The 17,494-nt window shown below is 37.9% G+C and overlaps 1 protein-coding gene across 1 annotated transcript in view; it reads left to right on the forward strand.

Moving 5' to 3' along the window:
• Nucleotides 1–17,494, forward strand: part of LOC100463551 (acyl-CoA synthetase short chain family member 3) — a 90,662-nt gene that overhangs the window by 43,154 nt on the left and 30,014 nt on the right. Inside the window, exons 6-7 of the mRNA XM_034643732.1 lie at nt 13,649–13,744; nt 16,506–16,569. Of these exons, the coding sequence (XP_034499623.1) occupies nt 13,649–13,744; nt 16,506–16,569 (160 nt within the window). The remainder of the gene's footprint in view (nt 1–13,648; nt 13,745–16,505; nt 16,570–17,494) is intronic.

Here is a 17,494-nt window from a genome sequence, read left to right on the forward strand (position 1 = left end):
GAGGCATAGTTGTGTACATATGTGAAAGTAAATCGATATCTGGAACGTGTTTTCCCCGTCACTAAGTGTAGGGATTTTGTTGGGTTTTCCATTTGAACACAAAAGTAACAGTGAGCTATGAGCACCTTGTGGCCTTCCTCTGTACATATTTAATTCACTTCCACTTGGTTCGACAAACTAGATCAACCCTCTTAGACTAATGTTTTCAGAATTTTCGTCTTCTGAGTAACTGGGGCAGAGTATCACATTCGAATAAAAAAAATGAATCAAGTTTCTTTGCAAAAAATAAGCCTGGTTTTAAAAATAATTAGAGTCTAGAAGATCAAGTGAGTGACGAAAACTGAAGTTCAGTGTTTGGTATTTTAGAATTCTTTGATGCTGATAAATTATACTTTTTACATTATCTTTTTGCATATTGCTCTTTGGGAAAACATGTTTTCCACATCCATTGTAACACTAAATATAAAACAAGTGGTCAGAGTGGAATACAGTTTCCTTTAAATAAAAGGCAAATCAGAAAGAGTTTCTATTCTCTCTAGTTTTATTTGCCAGGGGAGAAATTTCTTATCTAAGTTCAGGTTTGTAACTATTTAGGAAATAAAAAAGATAAGACAGAATTCAGAGAAAGAGCAGTGCCATATGTGGAAATACATGAAAACAAGTGAAGAATTATTGCCTCTGTAAAGAAAAGTATTGCTAGAATTGCTGCATCCCCTGTTCACCAGGAAAGTTCTAACAGCTCTTCTCTTAGGCAGGGAGAAGAAAATATCTTGTCACTTTTAAGATGGTTTTCCTTCCCTGGCAAAGCGAGGGGTTGTTTCCCACACAGTGAACTTAACACAAGTGTTTGCAGAAGAGTTTTGTTTTCCCCCGTTAAAGGTCACCCTGCCACAGCCTACTGAAGGGAAACCAGCACGTTAATAAATAAAATCATGCTTCTCTTCCTTTTTCTTAATACTGTTGTACATAATGGCTTGTGCAGATGTAGTTAGCGCAGCCAGGCTTACAAAAAAGCTTACTGATGCCTGAGGAACAAGCATCTGAGGTCCCTGGCGGGTACTGAGTTTCCTGTGAATTTGCCATTTTTCTTTAATGTATTGTTCAGAGAAAATTAATAGCCACATTATGTCAGGGTGCTGTCACTCTAATTGGGTTTGAATGGCTGCTCAGTACTGTGGAAAACAGTGGATTTCTACTAATCACAACTGATTCTTTCTACCCCCTCCCATCCAATTTTATAGAATTTGATATTGTGTCCAGTTAATACACACAAATGCCTACAGGTGGAGAGGTGGGCAGTAGCTGGCTGGGGAGAAATTCTTCCTGGGTGATGCAGATGTCAGCTACTAACAAAATCGAGTTAGAATTTTTATTCGGTTGTCTAGAGGAAATCATGATTTTCAAAGGTGTAGGTTGTGGTAACAGCAAAGTGATACTGAAGTTTAATATTTGCAGCCGTTCACCTTTCTTAAGGTGATATCACATTAATGTTGAATCACCAGGGGGGAAAAGGCAGGTACTTTGTGAGTTATTAATAACTCCTAGGAAAAAGAAAGGAAAGTTCGATATTTCTGGCTTGGTCATGAATTTCCTAATGTTTTACATATCAAATAGATGCGGGTGCATTTCCACAAGAGGTGTGCCAGTAAAAACCCAATGACATTTGAAGGAATGTTACGCTTTGGCCAAAGGGATACTTTTCATTTCAAATTTCAGGTTTTCTACAAGATCTCTTTTCTTTTTATTGACTTAGAAATTGATTTTTTTTATATACTCGTACACTTTTACGAGCCTTCCATACAATGTATAATTTATGAATTTGCTCTCTGATAACATTAATATATGTGCACAAATGAGCTGTTTCAAAACGGTGATGTATGAGTTGGAATTAATTAGGGATATGTTAAGTAACTAAAATGTATGAATAAAAATTGATTAATTCCTGTGACTTGAGTTATAAGAAGGCACTCTGCAGTCAATCCTTTTCATTACCATGTTGTTTTTGTTACATAAGTGAAATTTGTGTTAGCAATTACAGATTTCTAGTGACTAACATTCTCTTTTGGCCCCTTAATATCAACACTCTTTAATAGCTGATTTATATAATATCTAAGATTCTAAATTGAGAACTAATCTGTGGAAAATTTGAGAACTGATAAACTCCTTGTAGGAGCATTTCAATAAAGATCACTGTTCAACACGACTAAAATATTAAGCGCTGGTTTTGGGTTGTCATAGTGCAAAAGGTATGTGCTTTCATAAAGAAAATTCATCTTGTTAAATTCAGATGGGGGAGTTGTTTCCATTCGGTTCATAAATCTGGATAAAAGACAACTATTTGTCTTTTATCTAGATGTTTTATCTTCCCAGCAACTTATCCATAAAATGACTGAAAACATCTGGATTATTGACTGAATTTTTCATTTTCTTTTGTACATGGAGAGAAACAGAGGTGCTACAATCATAATTTAAAAAGGGGGAAATTAAGGGGCGCCTTGGTGGCTCAGTCGTTAAGCATCTGCCTTCAGCTCAGGGCATAATCCTGGCATTATGGGATCGAGCCCCACATCAGGCTCCTCTGCTATGAGCCTGCTTCTTCCTCTCCCACTCCCCCTGCTTGTGTTCCCTCTCTCTGGCTCTCTCTCTCTCTCTGTCAAATAAATAAATAAAATCTTAAAAAAAATAAAAAAATAAAAAGGGGGAAATTAAGAGAATAATTGTCCCATTAAGTTATGGTAATTCATGTGCAGAAAAAAAAAATAAACAGGCAGAACTTCATTATCCTCAGGTGTACAATCACCAGAAAAACACTGTACTGTTATTAATCATTTTTAGCTTTTCCAGAAATCAGACACAGAGCACAATTTTAGAAAGAACTGTCTGTGCAGTGCATGGTGTCCTTTGCAGGAATGTTTCTTTGTTTTTTTGTTTTTTCTGATTGCAGATAATCATAAAGGAATGGTTTTCCTTATGAGTGAATGACCAAGTACCACAAAAAAAAAAAAAGCTTCCTTAAATTTCAGAGACTAATAACTAAAACCCAAAACATAGTAGATCTTATTCTTTTTTGAGGTTTTCTACCTTTCCTCTCCTCTCCTCTCCTATCCTTTCCTTGATAATTACTGCTAAGCTGTGATACTGGTTTAGAAATGATGGTAACCAAACAGCTTGGTGTCCAACTTCTTAATGTTATTTAGGTAGATACATTATTTCTTCACCTGCCATCAGTCGGTTAATTAAAGACAACAACTGTGAGGTTAGAATACTCGAGTTCCACAAAGGCTTTTATAAAGGACGACTTGGTAAAAGGGTGAGATGAAAGGAATCCATGATTCTTCCCATCTGTTGCCAGAATATTATCTGTGTGGTTCCCCTCAGAAGATACAGAGCTGGCATTGAAAGTGTTTCAAGTACCTTCTGCCCAAGGAGAGAGGAAGTAATAGAAGTGACCTAAGAGCTGCCAACTCAAGGAGCAACTGGGTGATTTTGTTGTTTGTCTGTTTACTTGTTTTGTTTCTATCACTTTAATGGGGGAGTAACATTCTTCATAGAATTTCAAAAGCCCTAAGGAGGGATTTCAGTGAGAAAACAGTAGTCACCTAATGGATTGAGACATTGGTGACAACTTAAGTTATTGATCTTTCTTTATCTGCCTGAGCCATCTTGGCTGAGTTCTTATGTCTTAGAGTAATCACGGTATTTCTGTCTCTGTTTGATTGAGCTGCTGTAGTTTTAATTGCAGTTGCCAGTTCTGAAGTCACCGTATTCTATATATAGCCTAAATCCTCCTTCTTTGAGGAGTCCGATAATTCTGGATTTTATTAAAGTGGTTCCAAATCCTCCAGCAAACTTCAGTCATGCCAGTTCTTAAATCAAAATCATTGATCTTAAAAGTACACAGAACCCTAATACCGTATTATTAAAATGTGTCAAGGCTACCTGACGTGATAATTCTGATTTCTGCACAATTTGATAGGATGTACTTTCTAAGAACAGGCAACTCGGACAACAGCTTTAACCGTAAGAATTGGTTAGGCTGACCCAACTCAGCCATATCCTTAGGTTTATCTGGACAAGATCCATTAGCCCAGGATTTTTTAAAGACGGCAATATTTTTTCTTTACAAAAATCAGATCCACAACATTGAATAATTAATTGCAAGTTAATAACAACTACTCTGAGCAAGGATCTCTGTGGGAAATGGTACAGGTTCAAATGTAGTTCCATCTCATTCCTCCCAGCCAGGCTCATTGTGAAACACAAGGGCAACACTTCAGGATTTGATCTGTAGGGTATCAAAGTTTAAGCCACTTGTTTTTCTGGATCATCCTCTTCTTTTGTTACCCCTGCTTTCTCAGACATTCTACTTTTGTGCGTAAGTTGGTACGCTTTTTGCCGAGAGATTCTAATCTGTCAGGCTATAGTCCTAAATTTAGTCCATAGTAGGGAATTTTCTTCATCTTCGGAATTCATCATTAGAAGCTTTGTGATTCTTATTATTTCTGTCTTTTTAAAAAAATATTTTTCAACCATGTGCAAAATGTGTGACTTTCTTATAACTTGAATGTACTTCGCCCCATGCAAAATCCTGTATATTTTGCTGCAAAGTACTTTTCTAGGACTAAGGCATAAGGGGCTCTATATGGGTGATATGACAGTGAGGAAAGCATCTTCACGGCGACTTACCTTGAAGATTCTATCTTTAATTATTTACAAGCTGTTCTCCGTAGCTTGGGTGCCAATAGTCGCTAGCAAACGCTCCGCCGGCGGCAGATCTCAGCGTGAAATACACCTGTGTACGACCAAACTGCCTTCCTGTGTTTACTTTCTGCCTCTTTGTTATTCCTGGCTTTTCAGTTTGATTTAATGTCTGAGTCCGAGCAGTGTATCTTCATTAAAGTACAGGCCTGTATTTTCAAAGACACTGGATTGCACCAAACTCCTTTAAGTGCACACCGTGGAATTCCAAGTGCTGGGTTCAAGTGGGCCACGCTGGCAACGCCTTCGCCCCCTGAGCTGGGCTGTCCAGGGTAGACCCTAAGCTACTTTCAAATCATAGAATGCAGAGTCTTTAGTGATATGAATGAATCGCTCCTGCCTGCTGCCTTTTTGGTTTTTTCAATGCAATGGTCAAAAATAAACTCATCTCCTTTTCCTAATTCCTGGGAAGACATTTTACATAGTTCAGCATGAGAAGTTGTGATTGGGGAAAAAACAGTTTTATGGATGCAGTGGCATCTTAGTAATGTTCAGCTAGCGATGCCGACAGTATCCATCTGCTGAGAGAGAAAAGAAGTCCTGACGTCATCTTGTTGCCTGGCAACAGTATTTTTTTTCTCATTTAGAGCAATCTTCATTAGTTTAAGGTAGGTAATTTTTACTGATCATTTGAGAAGCAGGGGCTTAGAGGTAAGCTACGTGAATTTGATTTGTGGAAGGAATAATCTCTTGTCAAATGTAAAGCAGGCTTGATGAGGCTTTTCTTTTTGAAAGTGAATAACTGTTTACAAATTGTTAATCCATCTGAAAAATGAATCTCCCAAGTCAAATAGCAGCCATTGAATCAGACATTGTCCTCTTTACAGCATGGTAATGTAGAAGGAACATCAAGTTGGGTTTTTTTTTTCAAATACGATTACATGAAGTAGTTTGGTTACATATAACTGCTTTTTAGAATATTTATTTGTACTCATTATTGTATTAGTGATAATGTTTTCACAGAAGACTGAACACTGGGAAATTGATTAATAATATAAAGTTGGTTTGGTCTTTGAAATGTCATCTATTCTAATCCTCCTACCTTTGGCAAGAATCACATTTAATCCACTCTTGAAAGGTAAAAATCTGTTATGTTTTTGTAGATCTTTATAAGAAAAAAAGAGTTCCTAAGCCCTCCATTGACAAACCTTACTGTCTGGAAATATCTTTTTCCTGCTGTTGCATCTAAACCCCTACGCTGTGGGTCCATTGACCCCCCCCCCCAAATAGTTCCCAATTTCTCTTTTGCTGTCAGTTCTGATTCCGAAAACCACAGGTAACTATTCTCCTTGGAAAAGCAATGTACGTAGTGGAAAGAGTTGTGGAATCCTAACAGGATTGCCTTCAAATCCTGGTTCAGCCGCTGACCCGATAGCCATGGGCAAGTCCTTGACGTTCTGCTTGCACTTTATTTCGTGGGCTTGTAGAAAGCTTGAAAGGAAGTGAAATATGTACAAACAATGCAGCCGACTTCCCAGCCTATCGTTAACACTCAATAAAGATTTTCCTTTTCCTTTCCTTCCTATGAATCACCCTTCATGTGTATAAAGACCGTCTTTAGCCTCCTGGCCTGTAGATAATCCAGACTCAAGAAAACTTGGAACATAAGAGCTCAGTTTCTACCTGAGAAAAAGTAATCATAGAGAGTTTAATTTCTCGGAGTCAACCAGCTAGTTAAAATTAGAATTGGAACTCTCCTTGTTCTGTGTTGTCCAGAGTCCTCCCTTCCCAGGTCTTATCTCATGCCTTCATTAATTCAGCATTTCTTATCTAACTCAACTGCAGGTTATTTATGAATTTTCCCCCAGTTAGAGGCAGGAAGGGGCTGGTAAGGGAGAAGGATAAGACCACAGCTGAAATTAATGGTCTTCTTCCAGTACAAAAAGTTAGGCTGCTTTGAATTAAGTATTTTAAACGGTAATCGTACCATCTCGTGAACACAAAGATTAAATTGATTTTCTCTCACCAGTGTACATCTCACTGTTCTGCTTTCTTTCTGCTACCACCGTTCAAGTTATTTATAGCACACTGTATAGATTCAGAGGTGGAGAGAATGGTTTCTTTACAAATTGCTTTTATGCCCATGATGATGCTGTGATTCATATGACTCAGTGGTACCAGGCTGCCGAATTGATTGATTTCCAGGACTTCAGCTCTCTGCATGGGCCACCAGCTCCTAAATCTATATTGCATAAATGTAGTGTTTCTAGAACCACGGTGTGTACAGAATGGCAGATTTTCAGATGCGGCAGCAGCTTTTATCGACAGAGTTGGGCTCTGTGAACCTGCCATTGTGTTCTTCCTCTTAATCCTCACTCACATCTACTCTTCTTTCCACGTTGCCTTTCATGTGTGAGCAAAAACCCTGGGGTGGTCCTGGACGTCTCCCTCCTGCTCAGTCTCTGTACCCAGACAATCGCCACGACCCTCTGACTCTGAGCATACCTCAGATTTGGTCTCGCCTTCCACTCCTGCTCACCCTCATCAGACCACCGGCTTCTACCTGCCTTCTTGCTCTGGGGTTGGGATCCCAGCTTGGTGCTCCAGTGTGCAACTGAAGAGATTTTTCTACCATGCGATTCTGAGCAGTCACTTCTGCTGAAACTCCCTGTGTCTCTCATTGCTCCCGAATGATACCCGCATTTCTTATCATGGCGCCTCCGATGCTCTCTCTCCCTTTGTCTCCTGTTCTCTCTCAGCCACCCGGTTCCCCTGAGCTTTGTTATGCTGAGTAACTTGCCCTCAGTCCCTTGATGGTCTAACTTCTCCACCTTTGAACATGCTGCTATTTCTGTTTGGCATGTCTTTCTACGCTTAACACTGCCTTCTCATTAAAAGAAATGCCTTTCAGCGAATTCCATAAGTATGTATTGAAGGGCTGACCTTTGAATATCATTCCTGGGATAAGAAAATGTTGGAACCGAATTATAATGGTAACATACAGCTTTTTCTCTTCTGAAGCCTCTGATCTCCCACTCCCTGATTCATTTTAGGATTGCATTATTCTGTGAGTTGCTGTTTATTTTTTAAGAACCCTGACCTTAATAATGGGAACTGGAGCTTAAACCCACGTAAGAAGTATGTATTTACTAGTCAGCAAACATTTCCTGAGCATAAAATGTCAGGGACTAGACCGTGTTTGGTCCTGCGGATTCAGATGATTCTCAAGCACACAGGAAGAACCTGATTTCAACCACTGCCTAGGAGAGAGTCTTCAGATAATTATATGCACAATTTTTTTTTTTGAGAATTGCACTAGTTCTTTTTTGAAAGATTTTATAATGTTTTTAGTGGCGAGTGTTCCAAGTGTCTATTGCTGTGCAAAAAAAAAAAAAAAAATTACTTCAAAACCTAGCAGCTTAAAACAATAACCACGTGTCATGGTTTCATGGGTGTGTGTTATGGGCAATGATCAGCAGGGGTTTTACACTCCATGTACTGCGTTTTTGTTTGTTTGTTTGTTTCCATGTACTGTTGATCGAGACAACTCAGACAGTATTTAGTGGTGAATGGGCTGGCCTGGTGGGTCCAAGATGGCTTTAGTGTCATGCCCTGGAATGGCTGGAAGGCTGGAGTTGGTCAGGACTGTTGATGTGGATGCCTGCAAGTGGCATTTAGTGTGGAAGATTCAGAATAATGGGCCATTTTACATGGTGGCTCAGATGTTCCAGAGATAGTGATCTAAAACTCTTCATGCCTGTGCCTGGAGACAAAGAATCACTTCCACTCTTTTCTCTTAGTCAGAGCCATCAAAAAGTGGCCCAGATTCAAATAGAGAGGACATAGGTCAAACAAATTGCAGCCATCCTAAATCTCCACGGTGGGTAAATTTCAAAGTTGTCGATGTAGCCTTCTGAATTCTTCAACATAATTTCCCCTTTGTTCACCATTCATAAATAACTGCTGTCAATATTTTTATGTGTATCTTGCCAAGATACATATTTTTGTTCAACACATAGTATTTATAAAAAAGAATCATATTTGCGTTCTGTTTTACAGATTTTCTAAACAATATTTTGTAAGAATTATTTCCTATCAGACATTTTTCTATGATATTTGAATAGTTTTGCATTAATTCTTAATATGGAATAATCTCTATTTTTGGACAATCTTCTAAACATTAATATGAATAATACTGTGATAAATATCCTTAATGCTTTATATTTGTGAACTCTTACAAATCTTCCCTTATATATAGACCTTAAAGCAGTACACCTGGGTTAAAGAGTATGTGCATTTTTAAGGGCTTTTATAATTGCCAAATTGCCTTTTAGAACTGTTGTGTTGCTCTATACACACACCAACACTTCAGTAACTAAAAGTGATTCTCTTTGGCTTATGTGGGCACTTCTCTCCTTTGCACCACCTGACTGTGCCCTAGTCTTTCTGCTGGTCTAATGAATTCTCATGTTCTTCATGTCCAGGAAGCCACAGAAATCTCAATATTAAACAACTATTCTGATACAGCCTCTGTCTGTCCATGCATTTACTCATATGCATCTTTCTCCAAACCCCAAATAAAATAAATCTGATCACAGAACCTGGATGTCGTACAAATATTTACATAAATTTTATTTGCATTGTTGAGATTCATTAACTTTTTGTTCAAAAGCCCTCATTAGCTTGCAGGATCTCGCCGACCGAAAGCTTAAGGTCTTACAAGGACTTCAAAGTAGTTTTAAATGATCTGTCTCCTCACTACCTATCTGAGCTTATTTCCTGGTAATACTTTCCTCATTTATTCTGTTTCAATAACACCAGCTGCCTACCTACTCCTGAAACACTCTAGGAATAAGCTTCCCTCAGGACCTTTGCATGTGTGGTTCCTTTCTCATAGATTATTTGCCCTTAGATGTCACGTGACATAGGTCCTCACTTGTTTTAGGTCTTTATTTAAATGTTACCTTCTCAGGAAGGTCTTTCCTGGGCACCCAATCTAAAATTGCAATTCTTCCCCATCATATCTCATACCCTGTCTGTGCTTTATAAAATTTTCTTAGTGCTCATGACTCTTTAACAAGCCATATGGTTTATTTATTTTTTTATTGTTTGTCTCTCCAACTAGAATGTGAGCTCCTTGATGGTAGGAATTGTGGTCACTTTTGTTTATTATTCTATCCCCAGTTTTAATGAGAGCACCTGACATGTAGTAGCTGCTCAATAAATATTTGCTAATAAGAGATATGTCCCAACATGACTTCCACTTATGAATATGAGAGGCTGGGCTCACTCTCTGTCACCGGGACTGTGTCTCTGAGACACAGTCTGGTGATTTCTCTTCAGCCCTCTGTGTTCTCCCTAAGAACCTCACAAGTGTCTGTTTCATTCTTCTTGTCTGTAAGAACTATGCAAACCAGGGCAAATGGTTTAAATTTTCTAGGTTAATCCTTAGTATTTTTCATTTGTAAAAAGAATATTCCCTTTTCTCCCTATGTAGTTGGATTAAATGCAATAATATAAACAAAAAGCACTTAGCATAATACACAGCATAATTCATATTTGAAAGGAAAATGTATATTCATTTTCATTCCTTTTCTTCCTTTTGAGATAAATTTTTAAGGAAAATTCCCTTAGGTAACAGTTCACTAATGCAATAAGGTAGAGAGGCAGTAAAGTGAAGTGTCTGCATTAGCTATTAATGCACTATGAATATAAATGTACCAAAATAACATATTCTTCACAAGCTTCAGTTCCCTGCCATCTTCTTCCTGGGTGTCTCTTTCTAAGATTAGGTATCTTTGGAAAGATTTCTCCAAATGAAGCATCCAATGCTGTTCTTCAAAGAGAATGTTCTGGTTTGCAGCTATTTTCCTGGTCACAGTATGACATCTGGATTTCCTGCTTAACTAGATAACTGCGAGCTGGTTAATTATAGCCTGGACAGTGTGAAGCAGATGATTTTAGAATATCTTTGCAATGGGGCTTTGGGAGTCCTTAGAAGTTTGATTAAAGCTGGCAGTAGGCTCGAGGGCTTCCCCAGTCAGAAACCTCTTTTCCACAGGGACCAGCCTGAGAGCCAGGGTAGTTACCAGACGTGTGTGTGCGTGAACGTGTGAGCACATGGGCACACTCTGGCCGTGGGGGTGGATCAGTATGGATGTTCAGGATGGATCTCAGGATGTTCAGAGAGATAGAGAAAACCAAAGTTCCTGTAACAACCATTATGGTCGTTCTCCTCCCACTTTTGTCCTAACTATGGCTCACTCTGTGGAGCCAAGGAACTGTCATTGCATCTGAATGTATCTTTTCCATGTCACTACCAAAAGTTCTTTTTGCAAACCCCCAAATGAATATCAAACTAAAGTCAGTGAGATACTCGAATGACTTATATTGTCTACTTTAAGTCCCTGAATGGATAATCCTTTCCATTGCCCTTAAAATCCAGTCAAAGTAATCATGTAGACGAATGTGCTCGTGTGTCTTCCAGTCATTGATTATAACAAAACAGCTGAAGGTTCAGGTTGTAACTGTAATCGCTGGCCAGAGATGCGGATGAATCTCACAGGCAGCACAAACTGACAGCCTGTCACCAACTCATTCTTGTCTTTGTTGAAGACGAGGTTTATTCTCACTCCCTCTTCCCATATCTCCTTTCTCCCGGTGTTAGAGGAAGAAGAGCAGAGTGTCCACATCTCTCCTAAGAATCCGCAGGGACACGAGATGCAGCAGAGTGCGGTGAGAACGCTGTGGTGGTGGTTTTGTGCTTGTTTCTCTTCCAGACAGCAGGTCCTGAAGCCATTGGAAGGCTCGTTTGTGGGTCCTAAGCCATCTGTTGACAAGTTGCTGAGAGGCTTGATGGTGTTGAGAAATGTAGGGAGTTTGAACTTGAAATCATTGGAGTGCTTCTGGTGATAAACTCAACTTGATGTGACACACTTTTTTTTTTTTTAAAGATTTTATTTATTTATTTGACAGAGATAGAGACAGCCAGTGAGAGAGGGAACACAAGCAGGGGGAGTGGGAGAGGAAGAAGCAGGCTCCCAGCGGAGGAGCCTGATGTGGGGCTCGATCTCAGAACGCCGGGATCATGCCCTGAGCCTAAGGCAGACGCTTAACCGCTGTGCCACCCAGGCGCCCCTTGATGTGACACACTTTTAACACAGAAGATATACTTTAACAGCTGCCTCCCCTGCCCGGGGTGTGAGGGGAAACAGAAGCGTCATAAGGGGGCCATCTCCCTTCGTCCTGTGTCTTAGTAGCTTCTGTGGCTGTCGTCACCTTGCTCAGTCTGCATCCCTTCTTTTATGCTCCTCGCTCTCACTCACAGGGTTGCTTCCTGTTACCACACCGTTCTTGTCTCTCTGTTAGTTTGGAGGACAGTTGAGGTCAGTACTGAGACATTTTTAGAAAGACAAAGGGAAAAACGTTGCTAACCTTTCTGAATATGGGGGTTTCCTTCCCTGCTTTGCTCGTGCTGTAGGGAGAGAAGACGGGGATATTGCATGACTGATGAAGCGCCATTTTGTATGATACCTGTCCATTTTTTTGTCATGGTATGAACACATTTGAAACGTTTGTCAGGGGATGAAATCATTGTCATGGTATGAAGCCATTTGAAAATTCTTTGTTAAACATCGTTAATATCTGCTCCGGTGACTTGCTGCCTCTCCTCCGCGGTGACCATATGGCTGAGCTTCTTAAGCACTGGACTGTGACTTAGGAACCGTGTTTTAATGTTCGGAGTCCATCTTCCGTTACTGATGCCAGCTGAGCCACCGTCCATAAAATGTGAATAATAAACTGAACTACTCTGGAAACTAAGGAACAGTAATAAATTCTTCCCACCATTCTAAAGTGATATAAATGTATGATAAATTAGGGAGAAGCCATAGTGGAAAGAATACATTCTGAGTTCCTTAGGAAGATAGATGTTTTTTAATATTTTGGATTACTTTGGATCCAGCTGGTTTGACAGTTAATCCCTTGGGTATACGTACTGTATGTTTGTGTGTATAATATTAAGCCACTAGTGCCAAAACTTTTCACAGTCAATACCTCTTTTCCTGCTCCTCCACACATGTAAATCTCATATTTAAAAGGTTCTGCTAACCCCAAACTTGTGTTCGCCAATAATAACAAATGCATTTGTCCATAAAAATAATCACTTTCAGAACTTATGGCTATCGTATAATAGCTGCTATTATTCTATTAACAACTTAAGACAGAGAAAACGAATTTATCACTTTTGTTCATCTCTGCAGGTCGTGGTGAAGACTCTGGTTTTCATGAAATAATCAGCATAGCATAAATGTCCTTCTTTTCTTCCTTCCTTCTTGCCTTCCTACCTGCCTGCTTGTCCTGTCTGCTTGCCTTCTAGAAGCCTAGGCACAGCAGATTGAGAGCAATTTGATAAAGCTTTAGATGCAAGGTCTCTAGGCAGCTGTAGTTCTTTAAAAATTAGAGTTGATATTTTTCCTATATTCCCAAAAATCTTTGGGTTACTTATTCAAGAGATTAAGCCACAAATATCAGAAGTATCTTGCGTGTAACTATTCTTTACCATGGTAAAATAACTTTAGGTGAGTTAAGAGAAAGCATCTTTTCTAGAGATCTTTGAGTTTTTAGCATGTGTGGTAAAATTCTCATAGCCACATAATTCTGCATGCCTGTTGATTCATAACCAGAACGTTAGCGAGACCTCTCTTTCTTTAGAAGAAGCGTTACTCCATACATTATTCTCAATTTGTGTCCTTAAGTTTTAAAACAGTTAATCCAGTATCGATTACTGAATTTTTTTTTTCATTTTTAAAAATACATTTCCACTCTTCATCTATCCCTTGTGCAGTTGAATTCTAGGACAAACTGGGGGGTAGGGGGCAGTGCATATACCAAAGAAATATCAAGATCGCAAGTTTAAATATTAAATGATAAATAATATTTATTTCTCCAGAGACTGGATCCCCAATTACAGCATCATGCATTGGATTAGGTAATTCTAAAACACCACCTCCAGGACAAGCAGGAAAAAGTGTTCCAGGATACAATGGTGAGAAATGACCCTGATTATTTGGAATATGTAAGGTTATAAATTTGGTATTTTTCCATGTCTAATGTGAATCAAACTGCACAGTAGGTGCTTAAAAATATTTGACTGAATGAATACTTTGTACTATAAATAAATGCCTTAATTTTGTTATTAGTCATTTGGATCAAAAATAAGATTGTCAACTTCCAAGGACATGTTCTAAATGACTGTCATAACCAAGAAAATAGTATTTATAAGGCACGTAGAGGATATGGCTGGGAAATTAATATGTATGGAATACTTGCTGGGTGCAGAGTACTTTGCATTCATCATTTCATTTAATGATGAATTATATTTAATTCAGCGGTATCATTACCATTCTGAAGATGAGTTAACTTGTGCCCAGAGGGACTGAATCACTGTCCTGAGGTAAAACAGCTGATTAGGTCCTATATACAACACGAACCATCATGTTTTATTTTGTTTGTCTCTTTGGGTGTTTTGCTACAAAAGTTGCAGTTTTTCCCCTTATAATTGAGGAGGGATGATAAAGCTTCTGAACCTTGTTGGCTAAAGATAAATATAAAAAGCAAAGATTCTAAATAGAAAATTCACTCCATCCATGCTGGTTGTATGTGACAATGAGATATAACGTATTTTAAATACTTGTTTTTAGATCGTTGGTAGTGGCTATAATAGTTTAGCAATTTCCCTTGGGCTCCACTTGCTAGTTACACAACTTAAACAAGTCACCTAACTTTTCAGAAATTCAATTTCCTTATTTCTAAATGGGAATAATAATGCCACACGCTTCACAGGGTCATGGTGTAACACGATGACGCGTTAACACAGCACTTGCCAGCAAACAGACTGAATTAAGTCTTAGCTAGTCGCGTGCTGATATGTCAGAGACATCAGACAGGCCGACTTGATTTAGACTTACACTCATTTCATAGACAAGGAATACAAAGAACAGAAGTTATTTTATATACATAAGGTCACACAATTTAGCTTAATAGATTTATGAGGAAAACCCATCCTTGGGGTTTTCTATATGGTTCCTACATATAGTTTCTATTTGCTTGTAAATTATAAAATGTAGAGACTTATCTTTGCCTCTCTGACATAAAAATATTGTATTTTCTTTCTAGGACAATGATCAGTTAAGAAAACGTGGATCATTGGACTTAGCCTAGCAGATGTATTTGTGAAAAAAACTTTAGGTTNAAAAAAAATTTTGGTTTTTTTTTTTTTTTTTTTTTTTTTTTAGGGCAGAAACATATATTCTGTGAAGTCAGTGACTTTTCCAGGCATGGAAAGTTGAACCCAGCTTTAGTGAAATCCTCACTTTGAACAGTTCTGTCATCCCTGCTCCTTTTATTGGAAAAATTGCTTTGTGTTGAGCCATTTTTAGGGGCTGATGTTTGTGGGAGATGTTAAATACATTTCCTTTTCAGTATTCTTATATCCAGCTATAAGAAAGAGTTAAGCTTTGATGCCTCATGAAATTTCAGTACAGAAATTTCTCGTTGTCTGAAAGCCATTGGCTTACAGACAACATAGGTTAAACGTTAGAACTAAAGTATCTATAACCAGGGAAGTAGTGACTTTATGACGCATGATTTTTATGTTTTGTGGTTAGTCAGAGATTCAGAAGCATAATGTAGTGTTCAGTATTATACTAAAAAAGTGGTATCCACTTGGGAAAGGAAAGGAAACTATTTTTGTGTGTGTGAAAAATATTCAATGTAATTTAACAGTTTCACATTCATTGAGTACCTTACACAAGCTTGTAACCTTTTTCTTCAAGTAATTCTTATAACAACACTGAGAAAAGATTCACTCCCACTTTTCATACGGAGAAATTGAAGGTGTAATAACTTGTACAGCGGTGCAGAGTAAATTGGCCACTGTACTGGGATTTGGGAAAACAAAGATTAGTGAGGCATGACTTCCACCCTTAATGACCTCCAAGTCATGTGAGTGGAATATTTATACCACTACTAATTGTCAGAATAGAACTTTAAAACAAAGTGCTCTGGGAAGACAAAGAAGGGAACGATTAATTTTTTCTGGGGACAATGTCCTCCTTTTCTCATAGCTTCGCTCAGTAGAATAACCTGGATGGATGAAGCCACATAAAGGATCAATTAGAGCTTAAAATACGACGATATATTCTCATTTCCAGTTTGCACTAGGGGTTACAGAATATGGAGTCAACCTTCGACCTCCTAAAATCTCTCAGGATTGTAACAGTGTGGCACAGAAAGCACTGGGATGATATTTGGGAATTAAATGGATCTTGAAGGCTCAGAAGTGGATATTAAGCTTTAAATCAGAAAAAAGGGGTTTTGAGGCTTTTTAATACTTTATTTTTATTGCTTGAAATATTTTTTTGGTGTATTTTAGAACTTGATTTGTTTCCTTTAATTTGTGAAAAGCTGCATGTATTTTTAATGTTTTTGGTAGAATACAGGACAATGTTGAAGTGGATATAAACATGGATTATGAAATTAACAGCATGTTTGAAATGCAGTGTCTTTACTTAAGGGAGGTTCTGAGGGAAAATTCATGATCTTGTTAAAAATCAAAGCATGTGCTCTTTTAATTTTTTTGAGACATGTTAGCCTAGTTATATGTTCATGGTCTCATAGGAATTAAGGATGCCTGTGATGCTCCAGTTTTGGGGTTGGATATAGGAAACATGGGAAAGTTTAAGCTTTAAGGTTTTGCATTTTCATTCAAATTTATATTATTTGTTTGTTTATATTTTACTTTACAGTTATGATTTTGGATGACAACATGCAAAAACTGAAGGCCCGATGTCTAGGAAATATTGTGGTAAAGTAAGAAAAATTTCCAGTGCTACTATGTAAAAGAACAAGAACTGGTATATAATATTAAGAAAACATGGAGAGGTTGCAATGATAGTACGAGGAAGGGGGTTGCAAAATAAGCTGGTTCATTGATTGAGAATACACAGTCCAACTCTCGTTGTTGAAACATGGAAGCCCCGTTAACCAGAATTTAAATTTTAAGAATAAATAAATAAATAAACATGGAAGCCCCATAAAGTAGAACAAATTTAGATATGATTTTTAAAAAGATCTTGCATTTTAAATATTTTTTTTGGTGATACGAGTTTTGCATAGGTGATCAATTTAAATTAAATACCAAAAACATAAAGAAGTATGGAAAGATTCTGTACTTCCACCTTTTAGCGATACAGCATTAATTTTTTACTGTATATGAATTTTTCCTTTGACAAGCATTTTAGATTGTTGAAACAATTCAGCTTATTCTTGTATTGCCATTTTTCCTTAAATTTGTCCCATGTGCATTGTTCACTTTAGCTCTGCCCCTAAAAAATGTTTATCCCCATTCTAGAACTCTTAGGATTATAAATAATGCTATTTGAACATCTTTTTTTGTGTCATCCTTTCTCCTTTTCTGATAACCCCTATAGTATGAATAATCTTTAAAAGTGTAATTACTAAGCCCAATAGTAGCATTATATAAAATTCCTGACTCAGCAAGTACCACAATTCCTTGCTAACATTTCTCACCCTTGTTCATTTGTAAGCAAAAGTGTCCAAATTTGCAGTGAAAATATTAAAATTTGCTTTGATTAAATCCACACTTTAAAATTGTTATGCTTGTGGAAGCTGAAATAAAAGTTGCTTAAGTTGGGGGACAAACAGGATGTGACATTTTAATAATTGATACAAGTTGCTTTAATGCCTCTGATTAGCATGACATTGGGATCTTTAT

This window comes from Ailuropoda melanoleuca, chromosome 15 (genome assembly GCF_002007445.2).
Source record: "Ailuropoda melanoleuca isolate Jingjing chromosome 15, ASM200744v2, whole genome shotgun sequence".
NCBI lineage: Eukaryota > Metazoa > Chordata > Mammalia > Carnivora > Ursidae > Ailuropoda > Ailuropoda melanoleuca.